The sequence below is a fragment of the Notothenia rossii genome (assembly GCF_949606895.1).
Source record: "Notothenia rossii genome assembly, chromosome: 5".
Lineage (NCBI taxonomy): Eukaryota > Metazoa > Chordata > Actinopteri > Perciformes > Nototheniidae > Notothenia > Notothenia rossii.
The window spans coordinates 70,337,866-70,362,447 of record NC_136903.1 but is presented as its reverse complement, the minus strand read 5'-3'; the positions used below and the strand labels follow the sequence as shown (position 1 = coordinate 70,362,447).

Genomic DNA, 24,582 nt, shown 5'->3' with positions numbered 1-24,582 from the left:
AGAGAGACTAAAGATTGTGATGATCTTTCTGACCTACGACTTCATCGAAGTCTGAACTGAATGTGATAGCTTTGATTTCAATAATATTGAGTAATTGCACTTAGTTACATACCAGCATTTTACCCCTGTCTATGGCTCTATTCAAGACTAGCCTTTAGTCATTAGAGACATACCTGAAATGACTGAGTCTGGAGAAATAACTGAAGAAGTCAAAGCTTAAATACCATCAGGAAGAAAGAAAAGGGAGAGAGGAGGAGGCAAGTCTGTTAGCCCAATTGTCAGAAGACAGCCAAGCACAATAAAGCCTCCATACAATCCTCCATAAAGATCCCCACAGGCTAGAGGAGAACAGAGAGAGTAAACTCACTGCTGCTGCTGCTGCTGCTGCACCTGGAAATGCTTACCCCTACAAGTTCAAGGCAGGAAATAAGAGGGCATTGTTTATTGTACGTTTCCTACAATGCCATGCCCGAAGAGATTAGCAATTAACAAGCCTGTTCTGATGAAAGAAAGATAATGCTTCCCCTCCGTGTGGCAAGAGAGTTAAACCTCACAAATACATCTGGTTGGTTTCGAGTATACAGCTTGTGCACTGAAATACACGCTGATACTCTACATATGCACGGTGGCGGCACCAGGATATGGCTGGGGTAGGCTACAGCCAGAGTTGGGTGTAACGCGTTACACTGTATTCCTGTAATAATATTACTTTTGTTGGTAACGGAGTAGTGTAACGCGTTTTATAATTCAGTAATCACACTACAGTTACTAACATTGCCCCGACACGCGCTACTTCGTTACTTTGATAAAAATCAGTCATAATCACACTGACAGACAAGAGGGGTTTCCGCCGCAGGTTTTTATGTAGGCTACATAATCTGTGCGATTTGCGCGTCCACATCTCCACGTGCAGTGCTGCATAAACATGGCTGAGTCACCGATAACTTTCGAAGGGTGGAGGTATGCCCATTATTTTGAGTTCGTCCGAAGAATAGACAGGAATGTGACGGTGAGGTGCAAACTGTGTCCAGCCAAGAAGCTGTTATCCACTGCTGCAGGGACGTGCACAGGTACGGGCTAATGTTGCCCGGGCAACGGCCCGTTTGGCCTTTTCGGCTGACCTATTACTTTAAAAAAAAGTAATATATTACACTACTTCGTTACTCTCTAAATAAAGTAAAAAATACTCTGGCGCATATGTTCTGCATATGCAGAACAAATATATAACATTTTCTAACATCTTGTTTTTTCTATTTTTTGCTTGACCAGGTTGTAGGACCAAGAGGACCAGGTGGCCCAATGGTATGCATCAATTTCTGCATTTTTGCTTTGAAAGATTTTACAATTTGCTTTATATACAGTATAGACCATTTCAGATAAAAAAAAGAGAAAATCTGCACAATAACCACACAAGTATTGTTGTAATTGCTGGTTGTAGTAACAGGAAGTGTGATCTGACTCAAAAGTGGCAGAGTTTATATCTGATTCTTCAACTCACATGTATATGAGAATGCATCTGATGTTTAACTACTTCCCTGTCTCCTTTTCTCCAGGGCCCATCAGGAGAGCAAGGAAAACGAGGATCAAGAGGAGATAGCGGGGAGAAGGTCAGTTAAAACAAATATGAAACGATGTTGCCGCTATGTCTTGTCATTTTCCATTCAAAAATTAGACACACACTCTGCTCCTTTAAGAATTACAGTATGTCCTATTGAGTGCTATAGCTTTAGGTCTTTGGGGGGGTGTGGTGGGTGGATGGGGTATCTGCTGCAGCTTGCAGGGTTGCAGAATGGTGGCCTTTCATTGAGCAGCTCAGTGTAAGTAGTCATGTGTCGTTCCCATTAGGTTGTGATCTGCTGAGGTCTGGGTTGTTTAACAGATGTGGGACTCTCAGAGACTCATAATGTATCCTCTGCTTCTCTCTATCAAGTCAGTCAGTGTGGGAAATCAACATCGCCGCACTCACCACGCTTTGATCATTGCATTAATGTAACAACACTTGGAGGTGATAATTGCTTCAGGCAAGGAGTTTATGTCTTGTAGTATTCTTGTTTATGCAGATTTAAGCATAAAGCAGGCTTACTTTTGGTGAGCAGAGGTTGAGCAGCCTTTTAGGTGTGCAGCGCATTCTTTGCTCAGGATCCCCTTGCAGGGTAATTTGTCACTACATGCACAGAGGTATGCCAGGTAGTCTGATTTGGCCTGATAAATCTACAACCTCTGCATTTTGAAGGTTTTTGAATTCTTCTTAATCCTTAAATATCATGTTTAGTTCAGTTCAAAATGAACCTTCAGTCCTGATGGATCTCTGTTTGCTACCAGCCAGTCATGTGCCGTCAAGGTTACTCATGTAGACAGTCAGAGCAGACTGGAGAAGGATCAACTGAGCATTAAGCTTCTGTCAACAGTTCCTGACTAATGTAGTCCAGTGGTATGTCATCTGCCAGCAACTGTGTAATGATTTATTCAAAGTACTTCTCAGCTATAATATTGGCACAAAGGCCTGAAGTGAATCAACTGTGACTTGTAAAGATGATTATTTAACACCATCCTGTGCTCAAACAGTATGTGCTTAGAAATTCAGTGGATTTGGTTCATTTTAAAGTTGATATAATATCAGAGCCAAATGTTTTTTACTCAATAATATGTATTTTGCATTTGGATATCATATACAATTGGTAGTCTCAGTTGTCACGAAGCATATTGTACATAGACATTTTTAAATATATTATATATTTGAGTATAGCTTCAATTATTATCAGATGAACAGGATTTTAGGAATTGTTTGTGTTAAATGCCATAAAGGTTCTTAAATTAGAAAATGTGCGATTTATTGTTTTTTTTTTTGAAACAAACTAAGTTTAACTTTGGGAAACTATATATTTGTTTCACTTTTTATGTACCCACTAATTGATGGATCTGACTTATTCTCAAGAGCTTGCATCATTGGTAATTTGAGTTACAAATAGGAATAACATTGATCATTCAGTATGAGCATTTGATTTATTGCAATATTATCTATTTATTTCAGGGAACCCCTGGTCCCCGCGGCAGAGATGGTGAGCCTGGCACCCCCGGAAACCCCGGCCCCCCTGGACCTGCAGGGCCTAATGGACCCCCTGGACTTGGTGGAGTAAGTATCACATGAAAAAAATGGGCGGGTTAGAATTCACTGAAGACATAGGATCAGACAGGTTGAACACTGATGCAAGGCCAATAATGGGTTTACTTGGATTGGCCGTAAAGGCAAGAGAGGATGGGAAAATGGAGCCGGGAGATAATCGAAGAGCACAAAAGATGTGGGAAATGTTTTGTAGTTAGGAGGAGGAAGAAAGACAACAGCAAGTAGATGCAGAGAGGGAGAATAGAGCAAATGCCTCTCATTCTTTGTAAGAGAAAGGGAAGGAGGAGGTGGAAGGGCAGGAGGTAGTATCATAGACTTGGGGAGGGAGGGGAAGGAGCTTTTCCTGGGGGGGAACAAGGAGACTCTTTGTGAAGAGGAGAGAAATGAAAACTGTTCACATGCCCTCTGTCTCTCGTCTGCATCAGGATTCACATAATAAGCTCTGCAGCCCAAATTCTATTAAAAGCTGATCCTGTCTCCTGCCGAAATGACACAGCATCCTCCAAACTCTGCGAATAAAAGACAGCATATTTGGCTTCCAGAAAAATACTCTTTGGAATAACACTGAAACCAAACGTTTAAAGTTAATGCAGTCTTTCTTCTCCTTTTTTAGCGGGCTTGTTATATATTCCAAGCAGATGCTTTACCCTGCAGCCAGTCTGAAATATTGACCTTAAAAGCCTAATCACTGAGATGTCTTAAATGTTTTTAAAAAGTACCTGAAGATGGCCTTGTTAGGTGCATTTAGAGCGCATTCCATGAAACAGCAATGCGCTGGGTGCATTTCCGGCCTTAGGTCATTTTTTGTATGTCATTCCCCTTTCTATCCTTCTCTTTCCCCCCCATTTATTTACTTCCCTCTGTCACTTCAATGCTACTTTTATATATCTCGATACAAATCTTATTGATCCCTTTCTTTTGCCTTTTTCAGAACTTTGCTGCTCAGATGGCAGGTGGATTTGACGAGAAGTCTGGCGGCGCTCAGATGGGTGTGATGCAAGGACCAATGGTGAGCGAGCGATGAGACCTGCTGCCCTTCCCGCCATGTGTTTTGTTACAGTCGGCTGCTTATGTATCTGCCTGGATGCTACAGTCTTGAAGTGGGTCAGGACCAAGGACACATAACAATACACACTGCCCTCCCACCTGAAGACCTGGGTAACAGATTTGTGCTGGAAGCGTCTTGACCCAAACCACACTTTTACCAGCTCAAACAACTACTGCAGAAAATGTGGTTATCAAATGTGAAAACTACAAAATAGACATCACCACCTTTACCAGGAGAGCAGATACCCATAAGAATTAAAAACAAAATCAAGGATGGGATGAAGACTAATTCAAGAATAATCCCAGGGATTTGAAGCATCTCCAGTGCTTTTCCTCTTCCGTTGTTAATAGTTTTGGGAAGAAAAAGGTCGGTCCACAACTATTGGAGACAAAAAACCACACAGTTCTAGGTCCTCTTGGAAAAGAAACACCTCAAATGGAGTACAGAGGGTTATTTTTACAAATTGAGGAAACAGCCCTTGATCATCATTATATTTCAAGCCCATGAAAAACCGCCACTGCCGACGGGAAGCTGGCACTGCAGCTTACCCGAATGGAGCAAGGAGCACATTGGGAGCTATTTTGGTTTGGTTTGGAGAGCCACACAGCAATTTGGCAGAGTCTCAGCCCAGCAGAAGTATGAGAAGCGAGGACTGGTGGGGGGGGGATTAGCTCCACACAGCTAGCAGCCGTGTGTGTGACTTTACTCCCACTCACTGTCCTTCCACACGTCTGTCTGAGATCTAAGCCACAATACTGGGTCCTTTTGAAGCCAGCCCACGTTTACTTTGGCGTTGGTCGGATAGAGCAGTGAAAGAAGAGATTGAACTGATGTTAAATCAAAACCTAACCCCTTATTCATTTGCTCCTACACCTACGTACCTATCCTTCAAACAACACTCCTACTCAAATAAATGCAAACACACATAAGTTTGCATGTCTCCCAAAAACACATTTGAAAAGTGCTGAAGATATAGAGCCCTATTGATAAGTCTCAGTCCGCTGTGGTTAATGGCTTCCCACACCCCCTGAAAGCTTACTTTCATTCGTTTCTGAGGACCACTGTGCTGCGTTTTCTTTGGCTGCCATCCCTGATTTTATTTAAGTAAAACCATGATGCTAAAGTGTGGTTTTACAAAAGCAAGCCTGCTGAGAAGAATATGTTTTATGCAAAAGGAAAAGCTGTCACGAGGAATCTGAAGTAACTGAAGACTTTTACGATACCAACCTCTACAGTCCTATCATTCCTTGAACAGCTGATAGTTTGTGTATATGTGTGTCATATAGAAAGGCAGACAGAGGGAAACAAACATTAAGATTTGGCTCATCACCTCCACAGAATGTCATCTTCTGCTGTTAAGCAGTGATGCATGAAGTTGAAGTAGAAATTAAGCTGGCGTGTGACTCCAGCCAGAAGCAGATTAAGGTTGAGTTAGAGATAGTTTAGTTGAAGAGATTTCTACCATTCATAGATGAGAGATTTCAGCTTCATGTTGTTTTTCATTCCATTTCAAAGTCTAACAAGTCATGTGGAGTTCAAACACTCCTCTTAAGAGTACAGCACTACCACTGCCGACCTTTGAACTGTAGAAACACGCAGCAGGTGGGAAAAAGAGCTGCGAGAAGAAGATGGAGGGGGGTAGACAGTAAAAAAAGAAAGAGATTGAAAGCAAGAGACTCACTGATTGCAGCTGAGGAATTTCAAACGATTTATGGATTTAACAAGCAGAGCCGTTGAGTTTGTGTAGCTTCAGGGCAAAGCAGGTGATATTTCATTATATTTTCTGACCGAATTTCAGTCGACAAAAACAAATCCTTTCCCCTTAATACTCACAATTGCAAAATGTAAAAATAATAACGGTGCCGTGGTGTTTTATGTGTGTGTGTGTGTGTGTGTGTGTGTGTGTGTGTGTGTGTGTGTGTGTGTGTGTGTGTGTGTGTGTGTGTGTGTGTGTGTGTGTGTGTGTGTGTGTGTGTGTGTGTGTGTGTGTGTGTGTGTGTGTGTGTGTGTGTGTGTGTGTGTGTGTGTGTGTGTGTGTGTGTGTGTGTGTGTGTGTGTGTGTGTGTGTAGTGTACTGGTAAAATATGTGATTATATGTGGTTAGTCTGATGTTGTGTCTCTTGTCTCTCGTCTCCCCCTCAGGGCCCCATGGGACCCAGAGGACCACCTGGCCCCAGCGGATCACCTGTAAGTACCTCCTCTGCGCCCCAGACAACACGAGCAGCATGCACCTGTAGACTAAATCCTTTGTTCGGCCACAGACAGGCTAATCTCTTAATAGTAGCATGCTTGATGCTGTGTAGTGTTCATGAGTCACATTGTCTACTTCCCCTGAGTGTATTTAATACCAATAACGACCCCAAAATGACCATTGTTACTCTGCCACCTCCAACAAAGCGAGCATACAGTACCACAGATAAATGTGTACACACAGCCCTGTTTTTAACTGCGAGGGTCTGCCGTTTTCCGGAGGAAGGTGGCACATGAAGAGTACTTTAGTTTCACAGCTGCAGCCTGCAGGGCTTTTCCCCCACCACGACCGCGGTGAACTGTAGAACATCTGACAATGTAGCTTTCAAGGAGACTACTGGGCTTACACACCTCACACACACACCTTTCTCTGCTTGTTCCTGACACCAAGTTCTACCTGTAGCCCTTTGAGGCCTCCTGAGAAGAGCGATTAGGTTTTAGTTAATGCCAGATGACATGCCTCAACTTGATGGTTTAAATCACCCTGAGCCCACTTTTGGAGAGAATTATTTTTTCTTGGAAGTTTTTAACTGATTTTGGAAAAGATTCAAAGGAGGTAGACTTTCTCATAATAGACAGCATGACATTTGTAGGACATGTGTCTATGAACTTGATTTTGCTCAATTCAACAAACTATTTCATTTTAAACTGAAAATAAGATTTGCAGTGTTAACTACATTTTTACAACATAAACAATATTTAATATAGATTGTTTAGCAACAGTTATCACACAATAAAAGTTCTGAGCTTTTCCTGTATGGCTTGAATCATTGCAGAGTCCAAGTGAAAATAAGTCATAACAAGTTGCTCTCAAACACATAGATGTTGAGTCTATTGTTTCCCATAGCCCAGATTGACATATCCAAATTGATAGATTTGTTTGACCAAAAGGAGAAAAGCCCAATATATTCAAGTACTTATAAGATGAAAGAAACCAACGAACAAATCTCATTTGAGAAACTGGAAAAGGTCATATATCAAAGTAGTTGGTGATTCATGTTCTCTTCTGTTCAATTATTTTTGTTTGTATCCTCCTCTCAGTGACTGTATCAAAACTTTTACTTTCTTGTTTCTACATCCTAGGGCCCACAAGGTTTCCAAGGCAACCCAGGGGAGGCTGGAGAGCCCGGACAGTCTGTAAGTATGCCACAGGGTCAACAATGTGATTTATAATATACACTTACTGTACCCTATAAACCTCCTCTTCTTTTTTATCTTTGTCTTTTCCTTTCTTCTTCTTGTGAAAAGTCAGTCACTGCTACCTCATGTCCATAAAGTTCCTAACACTTTCTAACCTTTTATTGCCCCCACTAACTTTGACTGTTTTATCCTTCTCAGTTTGACCTGCCAGCTTCTTCAATTTCAACATTGAGAGTCAAAGCTTACAGTAAAATGCTTAAACCCAAAGCTGAATCTGAACTGGCCTTCTGCTGTTGTACTCTCTTCTTTTGGGGAGCAGATTTACAGTTTTCTCATAATTCATTATTATTTTTTGACCCATCATTTCACTGAAAACTTCCAGTGTGGGTTGCAGCCCTCCTGTTCTGCCAGATAATTCCCTACCTCTCACATAACCCCTCTGAGACAGAAAGATCCTACCCCTTTTTTATTTCGTTTTTTGTCAGTCCTTCTTACAAGTCCTGCTTTTTAGTTGTTTTTTGTTCATCTTGGCAACCCCCTCTCCACTCTTACTCACCCCAAACTAAGCTTCCAGAAATCCCACCACCCCTCCCCTGTTTTCCCCCTCCCTCAGCAGGTAGACAATGCAGGGTCTCCCCACTGCTGCGTTAATCTGCTCTTGTGGAGTTCAGATATGCCGCTTCTGAGGTGCCCTCTCCAGCACATCATTACGGCCGATTAGAATCAAGCTTCTTTCCAGAAAATAACTTGACAGTTGTAGACGTGGGACAGAAGTGTTATTGAAGACCAGAGATGATTTAGGCTTTTGAAGTTACAAGAGCTGAACATAACCAACAGGATGCCTTTAATAGCTAAATCGAATCCGAAAAAATATATTAGTGTTTTTTATATAGTGTTACCTCAAAGATGTTGTTTTTATGCAAAGAAAAAGAAAGAGGAGTCCTTCAAATTAAAGTATAGCGGCAGTATCAATAGGCATTTATACACACAAGAGTGAGGAAGCTGAGAACCTGGCAGACATACATAAATAATAACACAAACATCTGAATTTTTGGATCAAATAAGGATATCAAAGTATTTGTTCCATCTTCTTAAGCTGAAATATACTGTAATTAACCATCTTAATAGTGTGATTATTGTGTATGATTGCCATGGTGCTTTTATACAGACAGATGCTCACATTAACCAGAAAGCAAGATGATAATGTGTGCATTAACTGCTCTAGCTGTTTTTGATGAATAGCTTTAATACATTACTAGTGTGAGCTTGTGTAAATTAATATAGCACAGGGCTGGTTGTAAAGTGGAAGAGAGAAGGAGTTGTCTCCACATGCTAAGAATTATAAATCTAAACTGAGGGGCGTTGCCCTCTTTTTTGTTCATGAATAGAAACTTTTGTCTCACCTTTTGATTATTTTTTTTTACTAATAGGGCCCCCTGGGTCCCCGTGGCCCCTCCGGACCTTCTGGAAAACCTGGAGATGATGTAAGTGTGCCGGTTAAAACTTCATAAAACTGTGAATACCCAACCCACAAGCAGAAGGTCTGACAAGGTTGATAGAAATGTAGTCACCGTTCTCATATCTCTGTACAATATCAACGTTTCTTCTAATTGTCCTCTAACTTTGACAAAGAAAATTGAGAAATAAATGCTTTAGTGGCCTTTCCTGACTCAACGAGCAGAAATACAAAGTCAGTCATATTTGTCATACTGTCGGTAAATTCTGCTGATTATGATGACTCATACCTGGCTTTTTGAAACTTAATAGTACAATGTAACACTTCCATTTCTGCCACCTGTTTTATGTCTTGTCCTTATATGTTTCTTTGTTAAGCGACCTTGGGTTGATGAAAGGCGCTATATAAATTATTATTAAATAAGTTATTATTATTATTATTACATACATATTTAAACAGTGTGACATTACACTTAAGGGTAGTACTTATAAAGTCAATCACAGTGTCTTTATTATGAATTGATATTATCGGCCGTTGTTAGTGCCTTCATATTTTTACAAAGTCAACTTAATTATTCTATTTCAATGCCCTACCATTTTGTATCTGAATATGTTTTTCAACATTAAGTTGTTCTGTCAAGGCCCTATTGTATTTATTATAAGAGAAGAGATCCTCAGTCAGTCAGCTTAATGCTTTTTCTAAAGCGTTGCAACAAATTGACATAAATATTGCTTATTTACCTGACTCATCAGGGATCATAGAAATCAGAATGTAATTCATTGGGTTAGCCACATGATGGCAGCACACATGACATTACACAATGTGTCCACTAGGAGGGCTCACACTCACCAGCATCAACTACACTTATAAAGTACCACCTACCAAATTTGAACTTTTTTTGAACTTTCTTTCTCTGTTTCTGTTTTAGGGTGACGCTGGCAAACCTGGCAAATCAGGTGAACGTGGACCTTCTGGACCTCAGGTGAGTTTTCTCAAATTGTTTCTGTTTTTAAAGTAATAATAATAATAATAATAAATTGTATTTCTATAGCGCTTTTCTTGAACCCAAAGACGCTTAAAGTACTGAGTAGTTTGCTAAAGCCGAGTCTTAAATGACATACTGTTAGGTTTTACTCTGTTTTTCTTTCTGGTGACCAGCAACCAGTCTTGTAATGGGCCTGATCTGGGGGAATTGCAGAATCTTTACCTGAATATGTATACTCTTTAAGGATTCAGTTATATTGATACTGTTACTTTACAATACACTGGTAAACTGCCAGTGTTCTTGAAACGTTTAACTTTACAATGATTGTACAAAAAAGCAGCTCTCAAATCTGCAATCTCAAAGATTGCGATTAGAGAGTTTGATTACTTTATTGATAATTAAGTTATGAGTTACGTTAATCATCCCAAGCCAAAAATCAGAAATGTTTTTTCTCCCATGTGGCCAGTATTAATTTGAACTAAAACTGGACCAGTATTTTTTCCATGTAAATAGATAAGCTAATATAAATTACTGCTTTAAAAATTGATTAATGTATTGGGGTAAATAAATCCTGATTCAATCTGTCCCTCTGGGTCCCATCAAGTGGAAGAAATATTGATAACACAATAATTGTATATCCTCACCTTCTTTCCCTTTGCTGTATATTAACCCTCTGCATCACCTCTCCTCTTGCATCTCAGGGATCTCGTGGATTCCCAGGAACTCCTGGCCTGCCTGGCATCAAGGGACACAGAGTAAGTGTGTTGGTGGTTTATTAATGATCCCCAGGAAAATGAGGTGGTTGTTTATTATTGTTCTAACTGTGCAATGTCTCTCTGCTCTTTCTTTTAGGGTTATCCAGGTCTTGATGGTTCTAAGGGAGAAACTGGAGCTGTTGGGTCTAAGGTAGGATTTATTTTTATTTTTTACACACCGTAATAATAGTTAATTAAGGAACTGCTTTACTTTTTGTATGTCTAATCTATATGTGTTGGCAGTGGTGAAAGTTACCACCATAATAGACTGTTATTGAAGGTTGCCTTGACATACTAACAGTCAAATATATCTTCGTCTTTAGGGAGAGTCTGGTTCTTCTGGAGAGAATGGCGCTCCCGGACCAATGGTGAGTCATTCTAGATTACAATAACAACATGTGAAAACAAGTAAAATGTCTAAAAATCCAGTCTTTGATATAAGGGTGAACTGATTGTAAAGGTTATATTCTCTTCTCCCTCACCTATATAGGGACCACGTGGTCTGCCTGGTGAGAGAGGCCGTCCTGGACCCAGTGGAGTTGCTGTGAGTGTCGACTTCTTATCTAAAATGTATCATCAGAATTACAGCAGATGGATTAGATGCTTCACTTTGCAATATTGAACCCTAACTGTCTACCACAGAGTTAGGGAGCATGTTCTCAGAGTATACTGAGTTATTTGACTAGGCCCTTGATGATAATAGCAATATAATTTAGTTTTTAATCTCAATTATGTCATTGTCATTTGTCCCAGTACTTATGCCGTGTTTCTGTAATTTTTAAAACAATGTCTTGATGCAATGTAATGATTATGTATTGTTTATTTCAGGGTACACGTGGAAATGATGGCTTGTCCGGTCCTGCTGGCCCCCCAGTAAGTATTATTTTTAGTCCCATTTACTTCATTTTCATACTTTAGTTTGTCATTAAGTAAGAAATACTAGAGATGCACCAATCGATCAGCCACAGGCTATGACAGCTCACCGTCCATATCAGTCATATATTATTCAATTTACTGGCGGTTCAATTAAAGCACGTCCCACACAATGGTTTTACATTGAACATACATGTAACAGACAGTCAAGTTACTGCGACTCACACCTATATCATGTTGTTTGGTTGGTGTTCTTCAATGGGAGTGAAGAAGACATCAAACTCACAATTTGTAATACCTGGTAAACTGCCAGTCATGAGAATAGGTGATATAGCTTGATGCAGTTTTCAAGAATTTGTTAAGTCATTTAAAAGTCAATGGATTCTTATGAACATTATAATTTAACTTGAATCATCCATGAAAGAAAAGTTCCAAAAATAAGTACGCAGGTCAGACTCTTAAGAAATAGAAAATAAGAATTGGCAGAGAAAATTGTAATTAATTAATTAATTAATGTAATTAATTGTAATTAAATCTGTAAGATATAGAGCTTATGAATCGATCCCCATTTCCTGATACACACAACCAGGATGTGTCAGTTATATATAGCCAAGCTGACTGACTGTATTCCCCTCTCTGTAGGGACCCGTTGGCCCCTCTGGAGCTCCAGGCTTCCCTGGCTCTCCTGGTACAAAGGTAAGTCACAAGTTATCTTGATATTAACTACAAATTACTCACCTTTCACCTTTGTGTTTATTCTGTGAATGACATTAAGTAACTGGATCTTTCACTTCCTGTCTTTGAGAAAACTACCATGCCAACTTCCTTCTTCTCTACAAAAGCCACAAAAATGTGGATTTGAATTTTGTATATTCAGAAGAATGAGTTATTGAATCAAATAAAGTGAATATTTAAAAAAGAAAAAGGGAGCACACAGCTCAGGGAGTATATTGTGAGGACAAGTTGAAATGCTTAGGTGAAATAGGAGAAGCCAGTGCTGCATTGAAAAGTGCTTTAAGCCTCCATCTGTGTGGAAAATTAAGGAGGAGGGGGTTCTAAAGTGTTATTCTCCCGCTCCCACTCTCACTTACTGTCTTTTTCTTCTTTTCTCTCTCTGCTTTCCATCTGATTTATTACTCCTGCATGGCAGACAGGCTCAGCTCTGTGCTCGAGGGCCCAGTTCTGGTGGTTTGCTTTCTTCAAGCCCCTTGATAGTTAGGGAAATCTTTTAGGAATTAGAAATGGAGTATCTCTTTACAAAATCCAAGAGTTTCCCTTGAAATAATCAAGGCTAAGCTAGGCTCAAGATGTGAAATGTGTGTGTGTGTGTGTGTGTGTGTGTGTGTGTGTGTGTGTGTGTGTGTGTGTGTGTGTGTGTGTGTGTGTGTGTGTGTGTGTGTGTGTGTGTGTGTGTGTCTGTGTGTGTGTGTGTGTGTGTGTGTGTGTGTGTGTGTGTGTGTGTGTGTGTGTGTGTGTGTGTGTGCGTGTGTGTGTGTGTGTGTGTTTATGTATTGTATCAACTTACATTCATAAATACTGAGTCCTAGAGTCTGTGAACCTGTGTGTGAATGTGTGTCTTTGTGTGACTTCATTATAATATTCTAGGAAGGGTCCCATGGGGAGGAATGTTAAAACTCTCATTATGTGTTATGGTGTTGTACCTTCAGGAGCCTGAGAGCTCATGAAATGTAGCCTTGTGTTTTCCTCTCTGAGCATTATGAGCCAAATTAAAAAGGACCCAAGACTAATACAATAAAAAGCTAGCAATACAAAAACAACACACTAATTGTAAACTTTGACTCAATAAACCGTGCTGTTGCCGTAATGAAAATATAAAACTAAGACAACTATTACCCAGCTCCAATTGAAATTCTGCATTGTATTCATAAAAGCCAAGCTATCAGCTCTAATATTCAAAGAATTGTTTCCATGACCTTCCATAAAACTGACAGATGTTTCTTCAGCTGTCCTTTAATTCACCTTTCAGTGCCAGTAAAATATTGGCCTTGAAAGTGGAAAAATGTCCAAATACTACATCACAATTTTCTGTAAACACTCTGTTATGTCATACTATCGAGTCTGCAAAGTCTACAAAGCTCCAGCAATAGAAAAATAATTCCATTCACCAGCATACAGAAACTGTAAACCACATTTGTGGTTAAACCTCTGGATATTTTAATACTGAGGGCCTGCAAAACATTATGAACCTGGGTTTGAATTAGGGCTGCTACTAATGATTATTTTCATTATCAATTAATCGCTTTGTCTTTAAAATGCCAGAAAAAACTGAAACATATAAGATATATAAAAGGGAAAGACAAGAAAGTATTCATATTTGAGAGTCTGAAAACAGCATGTTGCATACTAAACGAAAAAATTGTTGTTCAATCAATTATCAAAAAAGTGTGGGAATAATGTTCTTTTGATAGGCTTATCAATAAGACAACAATTTGTATTGCTACACTTTGGACAGCACACGTATAAAAAGGAAAGAACAGCAATGACAAGAAAAACAACATATAATTGTGTTGATTTAAATGCCACTAGTGCATACGCGATAAACTATGTAAAGGTGTTCTGTGTGCAATGTTTTTAGGCTAGATAATATGCTATCATTTAATTTTAGTCAGCCAAGTTACAGAATAATTATGTTTACCTCATCAATACCATTCTAAGCAAATATAAATAGACCATTCTAAATACATCAGCAAGCCAACAGTTATCATAACTTGTTCAAGTACCAGGCAATATGTTATTATAAAAAGCAACAGCAACAAAACATTTAAGATTGGCAATTATCCAATGCATAAAACATAAAACAGCACAATGTTGATGTAATAAGTGTACAAACAACAACAAAGTTAACCTCAAAGTAAGATCTCACATAAAACATGAAATATGCCTCTATTGTTAAAAATTAAAACGACATGTGAGGAAAATACTGAAAAAGCCATGTGTGTTAAATGTTAAATTACTGCTAATTTACTCCCATCATTGTTTCCCTCCAATTATACTATAACTTTATTTACTCCCATAATTATTTCCCTCCAGTTATACTATAAATGGAGGAAAAATAATTACGGGAGTACATTTGCTGGGTGCAAGACAACAGTGATGGGGTGTCACCAAAACAACAGCAACATGGAGGAAACATGCCACAAAAACCAAAGCAGCCAACAACACCTCAACACAACAGCAACTAAAAGAAAAATGAGCTTTGCAACTGAAAGGAATACATTCAATATGAATACCAAATAATAAGAGGTAGGCTACTGCTGATGAAAGCCATTTAAGAGATTAGCAGCCAGCAGCAGAAGCTAGCAAACGAGCAAACATCTGCGACGGGAAACGCACAAACTCTGGCTGACAGACATCAAATTTCACATCAATGTATTGTTACAGTAAAGAAGGAAAATAGCCTTACTCAGTCTGGTGAAGTGAAGCAGAGATTCCCATGGAGAGTGTTGAAAGTTTCACCGTCCAAAACTGTCAACACAGACACCAGGGAAACTCAGCTTCAGGTAAACACCGGGGTTGAGTCAAAGTTTGTTAGCGGTCGATATGTGTGTCATTTTAACGTATACACTGCGTGAAATATGGAGCGGCGTTTAATGTAGATAACCATGGATGCATTGGATAACATTAAGGTGTTGACCAGATCGTGGTCTCAGCAAGAGAGATGATTAATTCCCTTCAATTTAGCTAAACCGCCAAAATGGATTTAGCGGTTGGATAGCTTGTTTGTGAGCATTAACTGTTCATAAGAGTTAAGCTAGCTAGCCTACTAATACTCCCCGGGTCATATGTGCTACTTGTCTGTATGTTTTCTGTATGTTATGTTCTATAATTAGAACTCATATTAAAAAAAGACTGTTAAAATTAAGCTAGGGAAAAAAAAGTGGACACTGACATCAGCGAATAAACTTCAAGTGTGAAAGCTCAAACTACATTGAAAGTGGGCCCTGTCAGTTTTTTTAATTTAATATAGGATTATTACTGTTGTATTCATGATTCTGTATCACTTTATTACTGTAGTCAACTATGGTATAGTACAGAGTTTCCACATTAAGTATTTGCCTGATTCATCTGTCTGTGTTATTTATTGCCAAGCAAAATGTATAGGCCTACTTCACTTATTGGTTTAGTATTACACCTCCATCTTTTAACAGTGCACTTTGTTATTCTTAATCTGCTCTTAAAATATTTACAATTTCAGGGGGTCTTTGATTGATTTTCTGTGTTGTCTTTGTGAATGTCTTGCTAAGGTCTTGTTGCCATTATAAGTTATTTTACTTAACATGAAAAGGCATTTTCATATGTTAAGGCATGCTATTAACACTCATCTGACTGCCCACTGGCCGGTAAAGTTATCTAACGTAGGCTACCCTTTTTACGTTTTTTATGTTTTTAAATGTATCAACATTTCCCACAGTCCTACAGTAGATATATTGTTCATTTTTAAAGCCTTTTTGGGGGGTGTTTTGGGATTTGTCTGATTACCAATTATTATATTCAATTCAACTTTCCAGGATCTTTGCTTGTATATTAATTTCCTATCATCTCTTTCATCCCCTTTGCAATCAGGGAGAAGCTGGTCCTACTGGTGCTCGTGGACCTGAGGGTGCTCAGGGACCCCGTGGAGAGTCTGGCACTCCTGGATCATCCGGACCATCTGGCGCTTCTGTAAGTGATGCTATAAACATGTATCTATCTAAATGTAGTTTACTAGCCCTTGCCCATTTTTACATAAAAGAAAATAAATGTTTTAAAAATTCACAGTATTTTGTGACAGGGCAACTTTAGTATTTTTCTTTCATATGATTGATGCTGCAAAAAAGATTTGTTATTGACAAAATATTCTAACATTGAGGATCAGACTATAACTCCAGTAACACTAACTAAATCAGGAAAAGTTATAATGTGTACAGTCTATTCACTTGTTTTGCCTCTTTTATCTACAGGGAAACCCTGGAACTGATGGTATCCCTGGATCCAAAGGATCAGCTGTAAGTTTAAAACGCTTAATTGTCTGAATTTAAACTGATAAACACGTACTGCCGATATTCCTAATCAACCATTATGTATTAGAGGTGTTGGGGCCTTTTTTAAATATCACTTTCATGTCTTCATTCATTTTCTTTTTAAAAGACATAGGGTTTTTTGTTGTATCAAACATGTACTACATTTAAGATCACCACACTATAGAATGCACAGTTTTGGGCTTGAGCAACATAATTCTAAATTTACTGTTACATGACCGGCACAAACTCCCTTTGAGTTTGTGAATAAGTATGATTCAAACCTGCAGTTGTAGCCACTTATGCTTTTAAAGTGCTAATTGATGGCACTTAAAAATGGTGCCTTATTTACAGCAAGCAAAGGAGGAGTAACTATAAAAATGACACTGACATGTCATTTGATAACAGTAAAATCAATGGTAGTAAATAGAAGACTTCACCCATTGACTGATATCATGTCTCTTCCTCTGTAGGGTGCTCCTGGTATCTCTGGTGCTCCTGGTTTCCCTGGACCTCGTGGACCCCCCGGGCCTCAGGGAGCAACTGGACCTCTCGGACCCAAAGGAACATCTGTATGTACTCAGTGAAACATTCATTAACCATAGATGACTACTTTAGCACTTTAGGTCCAGTTTGCAATTTATTTTTGCTACTTATTTCGTATTTCAAATAATAACATGTCACAGAAAAGATATAACAACCTGCTGCTCTTTCTGTCTTTTCATTGTTGTTTAGGGAGACCCCGGTATTCCAGGCTTCAAGGGAGAGGCTGGACCCAAAGGAGAATTTGTGAGTTTTCCTTTCTTTAATCTGTCCCTGTATACCCTCATCCTGTTCAAAATCCAAAAAGAGACATTATAAGTGCTTCTTGAATACATTTCTACTGTAGACACGGTATCGAACCAAATGATATGTTTAGATAACATACTTTTAAGATCGAAGAATTATAACTCAACATATTGTAGAGGAAAAACAAATCATGTAAACCTAAAGAAATATGCTTTTTCTTTGTGTGCGGAAAAATACTTTTCTCACATTTAGTCTATGTTTCTTCCTGTAACAATATTTTTTGTGGCGGATGTGTTTTTTAGGGACCCGTTGGTAATCAGGGACCTCACGGCCCACAAGGAGAAGAAGGCAAGCGAGGACCCAGGGGTGAGGCAGGTTCTGCTGGACCACTTGGACCTCCTGGAGAGAGAGTAAGTACCATCGAACTGGTTGAAATCAAGTTTTTTTTATAACTTAAGTTATTGTGTAATGCATGGTTACACCGAATCAGAAAAAGGAGTTTCCTCCTGTGTTCATTTGTAGTAATAGTTGGTCACCTCCTGTGAACCTGTTTAAGGACCCATATTAGATTCAGTGATTACGGTATTTTTTGGTATATTAATCATAACTCTGAATCTGGTTTTGTGTTTTCTGTGTAGGGATCTCCCGGTAACCGCGGTTTCCCCGGTCAGGATGGTCTGGCTGGTCCCAAGGTAAGTCACACTGCAGTCACACTTGTTCCTGACAGATATTTCTTTTATTGCTGCTGGAACATAGAATATGTTCTTTGAGAGAAAATAAACATTTAAGAATCCATAGCAAACAGACCTGGCAGTGGAAAGGAGATATAAGGAAATGTATGTCTCCTTCAATTGAAGCGTCAATAGACACGGGGTAAATCTGCTAAAGTGAAAAATAATTGTTTCCATCTGCTGCATATTGCATTTTGAGATTGCTGTTTACAATGTCTTGGTCGAATGTTCTCATTGCTTATTGACCGCTACAGTGAGAAATATCATTTCTGTAGCACCAAGTGCTGCTTAAAAATCTAATTACCACGAACTATGGATCAATTTCACAATTTCATGTAGAAAATAATAATGATCATCATTACAATCACTACATCATTGTAAAGAACTTTAAAAAAACAAGTTACAAAGTCATTTGAAAAGATAAAAACTATAAAGAAATGCAAAATAAGTCTATAAGTAATATTGGCAAGTGAGACGCAATGTATGAAATCCTAAAGCACAGCAAAATCATATTATTTAAAGGTCCCATGTCATGCTTTTCTGGTGAAAAACGGTTTTATTTGCATTATTGTATTGTTCATATTTAAATCCATATTTTTTATTAGATATATTTTAGCAATTAGATATAATTAATTATATCTAATAAGTAATTATATATATTTTAGCAATTACAAACCTGAGTTGGAAGTCTATGTTATATTTGGGAATATGGGAATTCGTCATTTGTCACCGCACTGTAGTAAGGGCAAAAAACGTGGATAAGGAACTTGACATGATTTCGGTAAAATAATTACAGAGATTTTTTAACCCAGTTGTCCATAGTGATCTCTGAAAGATAATTCATATTGTCAGCACATTAACTCGTAAAAACCTTCTGAATAAGTGTTGGGCACTCTCAAGGTTCACTGAACTCACATCAGCAGTCTTAATATTGAGTTAATGAAGAGCATTAGTCTTTTAATTGTTATTGTACAATGCCATGTCTTTTTATGCTGCTTCAATACAAACATTTCCCAACTTGGGATCAATAACGTATTTCTTATATTATCTTATACATTTGAAAATAGAAATGATAATTCAACATCACTCATCATCACTTTCACCTGAGACTCACACACATGTAACTTCATGTCTTGGCCACAAGATGGCAGCATAGCTCAGAACCACGTCACACACTAGTGACCTACATGTCCCATATCAATAAAGCCAGCAACTCATTCAACATTATCTTCCCTTAACCAATTTCATTTATACCAAAATGAATCCGCCAGACTTTAATCTTCTCATTTCCAGCGGGTCAATGAAACTCCTTTAAGCTTTTAAAGAGGAAACTTATTTCCTCAGTGGTTTGAGAATTGAAGTGTCTTCCTCCTTAGTGATTGACTGAGTGTTTTCTCTCTCTTCCTCCAAACACAGGGTGCCCCTGGTGAGCGTGGACCCGCTGGAGCGAGTGGAGCCAAGGGAGCCGGCGGTGACCCCGGCCGCCCCGGAGAGTCTGGTCTCCCCGGTGCCAGAGTAAGCATGTCCCTTACTTATAAACTACCAGAGATGTGAATGTTAATGACTAGAAAATATTTCTAGATGGATAACAATATCACCTTACTTTTTAAAGATGTAATTTAGCTTTGTTACAGGGTTTTGTAATTATTGTAGGGGTCAGCATTTATACAATACACACCATTTCAGATTCTTGTTGCTGAATTTTAATTCTCACCATAGCCTTGCTGTCTTGTAAAAAGGATGAACTTCAAAGGTTTTTCACAAGTTCAAAGCGTTTTCAAGAAGCACCACCACATTTTAAGCTCATGACAATTCATTTTTAGATAATGCAATGGAATTTTAAATGTATAATTTAATTTAGGAAGTAAGAAGTTCTCAACTTAAATACACTTATTCAACACATTCTTCTTCCTGGTCAAACCTGGCGCCTACATTTTCCACAATGCAACTCACAACAACCAATTCAACAAACAACGGAGATTCGGGTTGTGCAAGAAACGGCTAATGCAGCATTGAAATACTAACCACATCAGAGATTAGGAGCAAACTACAGAAGTCTAACAAGCTCACTTTTTTCTCACCGCACACATCCGGATTTTTCCAATTTCCAAATATGTAGTCCTCAGCCCTAACGGACACTGATTTGAGTGACACGTGAATCAATTTGTCAGAATTGTGAAGCTCCCCTTGGAGCCACAAAAGACTTTACACAACTTATTCCACACATGCAGCAGCACTCCAGCAACACCTTTATACAGACTCCAATGAGTTCCCCTAACAAATAAAATGTGTCACAAAAACCCAAACTCACATAACCCTGAGAATATCGTCATAAAAATGTTCCACTGGACGACTATTGTGCACCCTTGAAGTGAATACATTTCCTATAAGCAGCACACAAGGTTGTTTATATTTGGAAACAGCCACCACAGAGAAAGATTGAAAAAAAAACCTATAGGGAACTGAGTTCTTTAACATCGGAAACCTTAAATACACTCATTTATATTTTGCATTTCCATCAGTAGGCGTTGAACTGTAGCATGTTGGACACAGGGCCAATCAGAGGTGTAGATGCAGTTCCCCAGAGTGCCATATGTTCCCACCTTTTTTTAGCATAGAAGTGTCTGATGACGCATGTGGATTTAATCTGTGTTTCCATCCTCCCGCTCTGACAGGGTCTGACTGGACGCCCTGGTGACGCTGGTCCTCAAGGCAAAGTTGGACCTTCCGTAAGTGCTCTTTTTTCCATGTTTTTAACCATTTGTTGCGTCTTTGTATATCACTTAAAAAGAATCGCATATGTGTGTTGCCTCACACACTATTAGAGGTCGTATGTTCTTTTAATATCACAAACAGAACAATCAGGTAGAGCAGTATCATTTTACCAAAAGTGCTCCCATCAGGTAATGACCCATAAGTGGTTTCATCAAATGAAATTGCAGGAAATGTATCCACCCATTATCCACCAGGCTCATCCCCAGCGGTGTTGGTGTTTCAAATTAGCTCAACTGTCCTATTTGTCAGAGGGACAAAGTCTCACAGTGTAGATTGATTGAGGATTTTTCTCAAATCCACTTAGGCCTGAGTTAACAAGACAGGCTCCTTTTGTTAATCAATACTTAACTGAGTGAAACATTCTATACAACTCTTCACTGAAACCCCCGCAAACTGAATTATGTTCAATGGATTGGGTCCTCAGACGATCGCTAAGTAGCTCTTGCCATTCAAACATAAAGCATTGCAACCCAGTCTTTTCCTGTAAACTCAAAATGGTTTGAAATGAAAGTTTTTCCTTTAAATATTAAAAGGTATTTATATTGGCTACATGAATATGATTTCCACATTTGTTGTGGCTATATTTAATTCAAAACGTTACGGTTAACTGACAGATTAGGCAGTTTTTTCATGTTGTAATTGACATATGGTCAGAGTGATCACAACATTGGTTTCCTACTTTACCCCTGTGGACTTTTCAAGAGTGAGTAACTGTTTTGGGGTCATACTGGATATTTCTAGATCCCACTCCAAACATCGACACCCAATTATTCTTCTCCATTAAACATCCCCAGTCTGAGTGTATTTTCTCTATCTGGTCCTTACCTTTCACTACCAGACCCATGTTTTACAGCTACCTTTTACTATTTATAATGTTACATAACCACGTGATTGCTCATACTGTATGTTCGACTTAAACAACAAGAATGTTGGTCATTATTTATACTTTTGAAATGGGCTCTGCTAATAAATTATCATTACTTTACGTGACCAGGGAGGTTCTGGTGAGGACGGTCGCCCCGGACCCCCCGGCCCACAGGGAGCCCGCGGACAGCCTGGAGTCATGGGATTCCCCGGACCCAAGGGAGCAACTGTGAGTAACCAAATCAAAAGAATAAATTGTTAATACGTAAACAAGATAAAAGTGTTATCTATAGAGGAACGAATGCTCACTCAACATAATAGATGTTTGGCCTGATTGAACTTGCTTAGTTTTTCTTTTGTCTTCTATAAAAAGAAGCCCCTGATTCAAGTTCAGTGATACCTGGAGTACTGCTGAACAATTGTGCATGATTACATTCACCCTCTCACAACGGGTGCAGGACCAAGGAAATCAGCTCTGTGACTAACCGCTGCTTTTTCTTTCTGTTATGATCAGGGCGAGCCTGGCAAGTCTGGAGAGAAAGGACTGGGTGGAGCTCCTGGTCTGAGAGTGAGTTATTTAACTTTTCTTATTTTAATAACAAATTGGAGTCATCTCACTGACTTCTTACTAGGGATGGGTACCGTTAAGGTTTTAACGGTACTACTACTTTTATCGATACCGCTTATCGGTCCGGTCTTTTAACGGTACTCTTATCGGTTCTTTTGGAGAAAAAAATAAGGTGAACTAACCAAACAAATTGTGAACAAAACTAACATTGCTTTTTATTTAAATTAAATACATAATATTTTACATCAAAAGAAACAACAATGTTTTAACAAATAGTATTAAATAATCTGACAGAACTGTAAACAGAAGAGCTGAAACTTTAACGAAATAAATAACTTGGTTACCTCTAATCATTAACCCATGTTTGTATAATTGAGTTAACTCCGTGTGTTGCTGCTAGCATACATAACACCTGACGTGGAAACGTTACTCGTGGATGGGGCTACAGAGCTACTAGAAAGACAGTCGAACCCGGTGCATTCCTCCGTCTGGATGTGGTGCACTTTTACTAAATGTTTAGACAAATTGCTCGTGTTACCGCCCTTACATGCTAAACTCTTATTGCACTTTAGGCAACGAGCATCGAGATGGGTAAAGTTTAACCACACCTCGGAGCGCGTTCTCTCCGCCATCTCCTCCGTGTGTGTGTGTTGCTGCATGTAGCAGCTGCGTACGTGTGTAAACTGCCCCGCCCCTCGCCCACAGACGGGAGAGAGATCGAAAATACTAAAAATAATCATAGAAGCATTTTGCAGTCTTTTTGCATGTTAGAAACGGAGTTGGCGACACTAAAACTGCAATATAATGTTTGTGAAGCAATAATACATATGACATACATTTTTTACATGTCTCCAGTGCCGATAAAAAGACCGATAACGTCGGAGCTTAACGGTACCACGGTCTTTAATAATTCAGCCCGTTTAATACCGGGGCTCTGTACCCATCCCTACTTCTTACATGTACTGTAATCTCAAAATACAGAAACCATTCAGCTTATATCACCATGTTTCAGAAGGCCTTAATGATGCACTGATTTAAACCTACTCATGAAAATGACGAAATACCGTGGTACATAACAGGAATATACAATATAACTATTTACCTACAAGAAAAGAAGAGCATCTGCTTAAGTGGGAGACTGTCATAATGAAAATATGAATAACAATGTAAATAAACCTTCTTTTATTTGTTTGTTGTGTATTCTCTGGTGACTGTGACTCACAATGTATCTACTGTTAACTCTGTAGTTCAACATCACCATGAGAATCATTTTAGCTGAATAATAGCTATCAGTTGTCTATCTACTTATTTGCATCAGCTTTAACTCAGCTGTTAATATCTATCTATTTGCCTTCCCCCTCTCTCTCCCTCTGTTCCTCAGGGTCTGCCCGGCAAAGATGGAGAAACTGGCGCTGCTGGACCCCCCGGCCCAGCTGTACGTACCTCTATCTCTTCCAAATAGCTTCAACACTGATTCTATCTTTCTCCGCACTTTGAGCCAGCCTTCCATATCTTCATTCCCCAGACTGACTAGATGAAAGCTCTGTCTGGAGAGAAAGAAAAAAAAGAGTCCTTGGCACAAAAGTGTGGCCATTGTGAGATGGCATCACTGAGTCACCCACTTTGAGCTTGTTTTAAAGTGTGTTTCAGTGCGCTAAACTAAAAGAAAGCTTGTTAAACAACATCTGTATGTTATGACCTTATATCAGAGCAACATCATTCATAAGTTGAGCTTAATGTTCCCACCGTCTTTAACATCAAGCTGTAGTTTGGTTTATAATAGAAGTTGATTGTGATTATGCTTTATGAATGCTCTGTTTAGGGCTCTGCTGGCGAGAGAGGAGAACAAGGACAGCCCGGGCCCTCAGGTTTCCAGGTGAGTCCATCTGCTCAAACCTTTACCAGTTACCACCTGTTACAGTATACATTTCTATCCCTTGATGGATCTGTGATGATTGCATCTTCATTTCTGACTCAGTGTTTGTTTTTGCTTACCTATTTTTGTTTCTCTCCTGTGCTCAGGGTCTTCCCGGACCTCCTGGCCCCCCTGGTGAGGGAGGCAAGCCCGGAGACCAGGTGAGTGCTTCTTTTTGTCGAAATTAAGCTTCTAAAGTAACACTAACTTTGTGGAAATACCAGCATTGTTCTGTCACAGGTTTGAATCAGAGACCATAAAAGTAATTTGGTTGATGCTGTTCGACGGAAC

At 39.1% G+C, this 24,582-nt stretch overlaps 1 protein-coding gene across 2 annotated transcripts in view; it reads left to right on the top strand.

The window, feature by feature from the left end:
- Window positions 1-24,582, top strand: part of col2a1b (collagen, type II, alpha 1b) — a 47,192-nt gene that overhangs the window by 5,975 nt on the left and 16,635 nt on the right. For both annotated transcript variants that reach the window (XM_079682106.1, XM_079682105.1), the window contains 27 exons: window positions 1,270-1,302; window positions 1,554-1,607; window positions 3,032-3,133; window positions 4,056-4,133; window positions 6,315-6,359; window positions 7,506-7,559; window positions 8,993-9,046; window positions 9,947-10,000; window positions 10,705-10,758; window positions 10,856-10,909; window positions 11,082-11,126; window positions 11,249-11,302; window positions 11,587-11,631; window positions 12,274-12,327; window positions 16,216-16,314; window positions 16,593-16,637; window positions 17,123-17,221; window positions 17,385-17,438; window positions 17,741-17,848; window positions 18,077-18,130; window positions 19,586-19,684; window positions 20,845-20,898; window positions 21,939-22,037; window positions 22,323-22,376; window positions 23,758-23,811; window positions 24,199-24,252; window positions 24,399-24,452. In XM_079682106.1, coding sequence (XP_079538232.1) covers window positions 1,270-1,302; window positions 1,554-1,607; window positions 3,032-3,133; window positions 4,056-4,133; window positions 6,315-6,359; window positions 7,506-7,559; window positions 8,993-9,046; window positions 9,947-10,000; window positions 10,705-10,758; window positions 10,856-10,909; window positions 11,082-11,126; window positions 11,249-11,302; window positions 11,587-11,631; window positions 12,274-12,327; window positions 16,216-16,314; window positions 16,593-16,637; window positions 17,123-17,221; window positions 17,385-17,438; window positions 17,741-17,848; window positions 18,077-18,130; window positions 19,586-19,684; window positions 20,845-20,898; window positions 21,939-22,037; window positions 22,323-22,376; window positions 23,758-23,811; window positions 24,199-24,252; window positions 24,399-24,452 — 1,707 coding nt within the window. The remainder of the gene's footprint in view (window positions 1-1,269; window positions 1,303-1,553; window positions 1,608-3,031; window positions 3,134-4,055; window positions 4,134-6,314; window positions 6,360-7,505; window positions 7,560-8,992; window positions 9,047-9,946; window positions 10,001-10,704; window positions 10,759-10,855; window positions 10,910-11,081; window positions 11,127-11,248; window positions 11,303-11,586; window positions 11,632-12,273; window positions 12,328-16,215; window positions 16,315-16,592; window positions 16,638-17,122; window positions 17,222-17,384; window positions 17,439-17,740; window positions 17,849-18,076; window positions 18,131-19,585; window positions 19,685-20,844; window positions 20,899-21,938; window positions 22,038-22,322; window positions 22,377-23,757; window positions 23,812-24,198; window positions 24,253-24,398; window positions 24,453-24,582) is intronic.